The sequence below is a fragment of the Hyperoodon ampullatus genome, assembly GCF_949752795.1.
Source record: "Hyperoodon ampullatus genome assembly, chromosome: X".
Lineage (NCBI taxonomy): Eukaryota > Metazoa > Chordata > Mammalia > Artiodactyla > Ziphiidae > Hyperoodon > Hyperoodon ampullatus.
This window is the reverse complement of record NC_136913.1, coordinates 575413-582859: the sequence shown is the minus strand read 5'-3', so window position 1 is coordinate 582859 and position 7447 is coordinate 575413. Positions and strand designations below refer to the sequence as shown.

Here is a 7447-nt window from a genome sequence, read left to right as displayed (position 1 = left end):
AAACAAAGAATTGAATAATCTGTAGGAAAGGCGTGTTTGATTTAATTTCCTGATCTCTGCAACATGGCCTCCCTGTACTTGGCGAGGGTGGCGGGCAAGGCTCCCAGCCCAAGAACCCGTGAATATTCCATTAGAAATCAATTAACCCACGTCTGCTCAGAAACACTCCAATCATCTGAGGTTATATGCCGTGCCTGATGCATTTATAACCCCCATGTAAGTAGTCCCCGGAGACCCCCTAATGTGTAAACAGCATAAAAAATGATCCTTTATTCCTGCGAGCTTCACCTGCCACCTTAATTGAATAAATGGGGCTGTGATCCAGGAACACTCCTGCACACACGCATCACGGTGACTCATCCACCACACGTGGACACACGCCCACCTCCCCGCTCTCCCCTCGCTGAAGAGATAGTCCAGGACGATTCTCTTTTATTAAATGCACATTCTGCTCCAAATACTGCAGGTCTACACTTTTTTCCTCTCCCCATCCCAGCCTGCAGAAGGAATACAAATTAATGTTTAAGGCAACCATGTCCTATGTCTTACGTATTAAATCGTATAGAAAGGACACGTCCAATTGTGAGGACCGTGCCCCAGATGTAAGCTGGTTTTACCTTAAACAAAACCCTACCTGCCAGTCAGGGAACCACCTGTCATGACCCAGTTTTGCCACTGTGTGGGACGTGACCCAGGCTTGCCCTGTTAGAAAGAAAAGGAATGACAAGTGTTTTGGAAAATGCCCCCAAAGCTGCACAAATTAACACCAGGCACAGTCCCCAAATCTCCCTTAAAATGAGCTCCATGTCTCCACGATGGCCCTGGGGCTCTACCCCGCCCAGAGCCTGCCTGCCCTCGATGCCACCCCCCCCCCATGCTGTCTCAACACCAGTGTGCTTTCCTAGGCACACCCCACCCCACCACTACCCCCGACCACTGGTCACTTTCCCTATTTGATGCCCTTAAGAATTCCCAACAGTGCCTGGGTTGTCTCATGGATGAACCAGGTTCCACTTTTGTTATCTTTCTCCCTCTCCTGGAATGCATGCTTTTCCCCCCTGGTAATTTTTAACTGTGATAAAACAACACAACATACAATTTACCACCTTCGCCTTTTTTAAGTGCACAGTTGAGTGGCATTAAGTCCATTCACATGCCACCATCCCCACCATCTTTCTCCAGAACTTTATCATCGCCCCAGACTGAAACTCTGTGCCCATTGCATCCTAAATCTCCGTCCCCCTCCCCTACCCCTTAGCACCACCATCCTACTTCTGGTGAATTCAGGAATCACCTGAATGATGAGTGGTGAGTGGAATTCTACAGGAGTTATCCTTTCCTGTCTGGCTTATTTCACCGAGCATCATGTCCTCGGGGTTCATCCACGTTGTAGCAGGTGTCAGAATGTCCTTCCTTTTCATGGCTGAGTCACATTCCACTGTTTAGATATATCCCATCCTGTTTATCTAATCATTCATCGATGGACTTGCTTCCACATTTTAGCTACTGTGACCAGTGCTGTTGCAAACGTGTGTGTCCTGGAAACAATGATACTTGAGTCCCTGAATCTGCCTGACATGTGCCTGGGCTGCAGTGGGTCCCCTAAACGTACATGCAGACTAAATTCCAGAGCTCTTCCCTTTTATTATTTATTGGAAGCCACTCAATAACTGTACTTCGTAGAATGATTATCCCTCTTTCAGAGATGGAGAAAGTGAGACATGGCACGGTAATTTGCCCACTCTCTCATAGCTGGGAAGTGGCACATTTGGGGTTCAGGCCGAGAGCTGACCATTTTGGAGCTGGAGGTATGATGCCATGTGGACCATCGAGGCACCTCCAGTTCAGACACTGCAGTGGGTCCCGGAAACTCCAGGAACTAGTTAACCACGGTCAAATATCGAGTCCTCCCTCGGGCCGTGGTTCCAATTCATGAGAAGGCAGGCAGAGCTACTTGGGATTAAACACACAAGAGGTCAAAGAGACAGTAGCCATGGATGATGTAGTTCCCCAGAGTTTAAAAGACAAAGGGTCCCTGGTAAAGACATGATCAGCTTGCTGACCTGTGGGGGCTGAGCTGATGGAGGGCATGAGAGATGGGGAGAGATTTCCCAGGAATCAATCTCTAAAGGACGGAGCCTATAGGAACCAGAAGGTGGGTGTGACCAGCTGAATAATAACCCCCAAATGCTCATGTTCTAATCCCGTAACCTGTGAATGTGACCTTATATGGCAAAGTCTTTGCAGATGTGATTAAACATCACAAGATGTTTAATACATTACCCTGGATTATCCAGATGGACCCTAAATCCAATGACAGAGTCCTTCTAAGAGACAGAAGAGGAGAGACACAGACACAGAGGAGAAGCCACATGAAGACAGAGACAGAGACGGGAGGGATGCAGCCACAAGCCCTGGGATGCCTGGAGCCCCCAGAAGCTGGAAGAGGCAGGAAGGACCCTCCCTGGAGCCTCTGGAGGGAGCTCAGCCCTGGGACACCTTGACCTCAGACGTCCGGTCTCCAGGACTAGGGGAGGATGAATATGTAATGTTTTAAGCCCCTGGTTTGTGGTCATATATCACAGCAGCTCCAGGACAATAACACTGAATGATTTTGAAGTCTCCTCTCCAGCTGAAACGTCACATCAATGCATTTACGTGTCTTTCTCACTTTGTATTTGTCCACTCAGGCTGCCAATAACAACATGCCACAGACGGGGCAGCTTAAACAACACCCTTATTTCCCACAGTCCTGGAGGCTGGGAGTCTGAGATCACCGTGTGTGCACATTAGTTCCTGGTGATGTTCTCTTCCTGGCTTGCAGGCGGCCACCTTCTCTATGTGTCCTCACACGATGAAGAGAGAGCTCTGATCTCTTCCTCTTCTTATAAGGATGCAGATTCCATCATGGGGTCCCCACCCTCATGACCTCATCAAAAGCCAACCACCTCCCAAAGGCTCTACCTCCTAACATCATCCCACTGATGGTCAGGGTTTCTACATATGAAGGACACACATTCCGTTCACAGCATCACAAGTACGTTGGACTCTTTTGATGGGAAAATATGAATGTAACCAATTTAACAGGCTCTGGAGGTAGTTTTTACTAGAGAATCCTTGAGATGTATCTGTGCCTACCAGTGTCCCCAGGGTGCACTGGAGGAGGCTGTACACAGAGCTCTCTGATGTGGGCATCATGAGTACCAAGCATAGCTTTTTAGGGTGATACCTTAATTGTCACTCATAGTCTGCCACCTACATGAAGATGATGACTATGAATCCCAGTCTCCCACCAGGACACCAAGCCCATCAGGCACAAGTTACCTGAACTTAGGTACAAGGTCACAAGGAAAGAAGCAATTGCCAGAGGACAGGCACGGCCAGCGCAAACATAAACCCACACGGGTCTGGTCTTACAGCCTTAGGGCTGTACCCTGAGAGTTCACCACATGATGACAATCCTGGTGGCGTGGCTCCCACCCCCTTCAAGTAAAAAGAATAATGTTAAATTATGATCAACATACTATTCTGTGTCCTTAATTCTCAGGCACTCTCTTTATCTTAATATTACTGAAATCAAAACATCTTTCAAAAAGAAATGGACATGTGATCCATGGTGGATTTCTTTTTCCAATAAGTCCTTTCCTTTCAAATCACTAGTTTATTTTATAGCTCATGTAATCATTAGATTGAGAAAATACGGTGCATGTTCCAAGGAATGAAGGTGAATATTTTAAAACATTCTTTGCATTTATGGATTGAATATGTGTATCCTCCCAAAATGTATATATTGAAACCCCATCCTCCAAGGTGATGGTGTCAGGAGGTGGGGCCTTTGGGAGGTGACGAGGTCATGAGGGTGGAGCCCCCATGGATGGGATTAGCGTCCTTATAAAAGAGACCCCAGAGAGCTCCCTCGCCTCTCCCACCAGGTGAGGACACAGAGAGAAGACGTCCATCTATGAACCAGGAACAGAGTCCTCACCAGACATTAAGTCTGCCCTCGGCAGGACCTTGGACATCCAGCCTCCAGCACCATGAGAAATAAATATCTGTGGTTTAAGCCCCCAGTCTCTGGTATTTTTGTGATAGCAGCCCAAAGAAATTAAGACATTCACCAAAAGGATTTTCTGCTTAACATTTACATAAGTGGGGAAAAAAATCACGTCAACTAATCGCATACAAATGAGCATTCTGTTTAAACAAAGTGTTACCCACTCACCAATTCCTGCTGACTTCTGTAAACACTTCTCCCTAATGCTACTTCGTCTCTACTTAAAGCCAATTTAAATTAATTTCATTTCTTAAATTTGCTAGAGAGCTGACAGCAGGGTTTGGGTTTATAGGAAGAGCATGAGGTGAAGCGGGAAGTGAGATTAGAAACCTTTGGCATATGACAAACTTGATCAAGTTCTCGGGGTCCACTCAGAAGGGACTCAGCAGAAGAACATGTTTAACTTTGATTTTTCACTTGCCTTAGCCAAGGAAAAAAATGTTAAAAGAGGGGAAAAGAGATGCTATGAATAACTATTACGCACACACACACACGCACACACACGCGCACACACACGTGCATTGCATGAACACAGAACACCTACAATCGCCAGACAGAACAGCTGGAAGATAGATGTGCAATTTTGGTAAGGTTGTGTTATTAATACAATTGCTTATTTTAGAACAAGCAGTCTGAGGACCATGGTAAAACTTATTAAAAGTGGATTTTTCCATGAGTCTCAATATATTTTTAAAGCACACCCCGTGAAGTAACTGCCATGTTGTTCTGAGCTGTAGGTAAGCAAGTCATTTGTTTAAAGGAAATTTCTGGCTCCACTAGAGAGTTCTAGGTTAGAGGTTTTTGCTGAGGCTTTTATGTGCTAACTCTCATAAAAAGTCCTTCCAATCTGGGCAGTTTTCTCACCGTTGCCCTCTCTCTGTTTCTAATTGTGAGTTTCTCTGGGAATAAATACCACTTGGAGCTCAGCACCACCAACCAAATCTCCTCCTTATTGGGCATTTAGAATAGCAACTCAGTTTGATCTGTCCTTGAAATATTCCACTTTTGTCTTGGGCAAGAAGCGGAAACAAAGACTTTATGAAATTAAAAACTGAATAAAACTGATAGAGGCGACATGAAGGTCAGTGAGTTGGGCCGTGCTGGTGTGGATTCCACCTCATCTTCCTCCGCAGCAGGTTTGGGCTTGGTTGACCTGCAGGTGCAGCATTCCATTGAGGTAGAGACTCAGAAGCAGCGCTTCCAGCAGCTGGTGCACCAGATGATGGAACTTTGTTGGGAAAAGTGCATGGACAAGCCTGTGCCAAAGTTGGACAGTTGGGCTGAGGCCTGTTTTGTGAACTGCATTGAGCGCTTCATTGATACAAGCCAATTCATCTTGAATCGACTGGAACAGACCCAGAAATCCAAGCCAGTCTTCTCAGAAAGCCTTTCTGACTGACCTCAGCATTACCTCTTTGGAAAAGGGAGGTAGTTCAAGAAATGAAGAGCAGCTGATGGGACGGTTGAAGAAAAGGCTATGGGGGGATCGGCTCCCACCTTTGTCACTCTTGGGACATCCTGTCATCTGAGAATGAACAAAGACCAATTTTTGTGTGGGGGTGGGTTTGAGGGTCAAATGTGTTTGGGGTTGTGTTTTTTAATGCTAATCGTGGGAAAACAATTGACAGATGAATGGAAAACGCTACTAGATGTGAATTACTGTATGTGGGACGAAGCTTTTCTCATAGTTCCAGTAACTGCTTCCTATAATTTTAGTAGTGGAACTGCTCTATAATTTGATAGTGGGACCACATAGGTAATAATCTGTTATTTGTGTGGATTCCTTTCAGATTTCTGGAGAGATCGATATACATCTTTGTGTCTCTCAGCAAGGGCAGCAGTGGGAGAGAGAGTAATTTGGTACTTGACTATAGGCCTCCTTATCTAGTGTTTGATTATCAGTACTGGAAAAAAATGTATGGAGTATTCATACAGTACATTTCACCTTTCTAGATTATCTCCCTCCTTTATACTGTGATTCACTTAAATACCTATATAAAGTACAGTCTCGAGCTAGTACAGGTAGCCTGAGAGTCTAGAGGCCCTTAGTTAAAGGAATCTAGCCAGCGAACATAATTCTCATACTAAACTGCCACAAGAAAGAAGTTAACTTACCCTGTATATCAGGGCCCCAAAAAATATAAAGATGTGCCTAAATGAAAAAATAAGTTATAAGGCTTTAGGCCAGTCAAAAACTAACAACAGTTTCAGATAGAGGTGCATGCCTAAAGTAAATCAGCATAGTTTCCGTTTACTGTGTTCTTTTAATCACTGAAATAAAAGCTTCTACAAGAAAAAACAAACAAACAAACACGCTAGAGGCACTGAAAGAGGGTGGAGGTAAAGCAAGCGTCCCCCTGAAAACCGTGCAGCCACTGCCTCCTTCGTCCATGTCCATCTGCCTGGTTCCTTGTCCTTGATCCAAGATAATTGTTCAAAACAGGAAGCTCAACCAGAAAGACTGAGCTGGTCCTGTGAGCATTTCCAGGAGGACACGGACCCACCGTCTCTTGGGAGAGGGGTCTGAACGAGCCTGCAATGGGTCAGAGTCACCCCAGCGGTCAGGATGGATACTCCTACATTTTCTTCTTGAGAGTTAGCAGGTGACACACAGCCTGCCATCTCACATATATAATTTGGTTTATTTTCCCCAAATGCATGCTCTTCACACTGGGCCCTTCTCAGGTCCCTCCAGAGGGTCTCTTTACATAGTTCTCAACTGTTCATCCCCTTTAGAATCAGCTCCCAGGTCTCCCGTGGAGGTGGTCTGGCACAGAGCTCTCTCCCCTCCCCTTATCCCACATCACACCATCCTGCTGGCCCCAGTCCCAGCTCCCCTTCCTGGGCCCCATGGACACCCCCAGAAGAAGTGACTGATGGGCAACTCAAGTGGTTTCCCCAGACCAACCTCAATTCCAGCGTCCCCGCCAGTCACACGCGAGAGCTCAGCTTAGCTATCACAACCTGTTTCAGAAAATACATGCTGTTCCCACACAACTCTCCCTTCTGCTCCCCCTGACGTGTGTATTCATGTCAGCCTGACCACTACAGATTCCATGAGAGCGAGGGTCACTTCCGATTCCTCAGGCACCCAGCACGGACTCGGGCTGCTGAGGTCGGGTGTTGGAGACCTTCCCCAGGGCTGCTTCAGCTCTTCTCTCTGGTGTCCTACCTGCTCCACCTTCTCATCAGACTCACTGGGAACCCTGCAAGGACTGTGGACCTGGAGGAAGCAGCAGCCCACGAGGCCATAGAAAAAGGGGCATATTGTGCCTCCGACTCATGACCCCTGCAGTGCCATGCCCATCAGCTGCTGTGATTTCACTTCCAGGAGAAAGGGAAGGGAGGGAGAAGATAGATGGATGGATAGGTAGATAGATAGGTAGTAGATAA

The 7447-nt window shown here is 46.4% G+C and overlaps 1 protein-coding gene across 1 annotated transcript; it reads left to right on the top strand.

The window, feature by feature from the left end:
* Window positions 1–5129: 5129 nt before the first annotated feature.
* Window positions 5130–5453, top strand: LOC307069074 (mitochondrial import inner membrane translocase subunit Tim8 A-like; the record flags this gene model as incomplete). Its single annotated transcript, XM_079727206.1, has 1 exon — window positions 5130–5453. The coding sequence occupies one exon, from the start codon at window positions 5130–5132 to the stop codon at window positions 5451–5453; it is 324 nt and encodes a 107-aa protein (XP_079583332.1).
* Between the last annotated feature and the right edge of the window lie 1994 nt (window positions 5454–7447).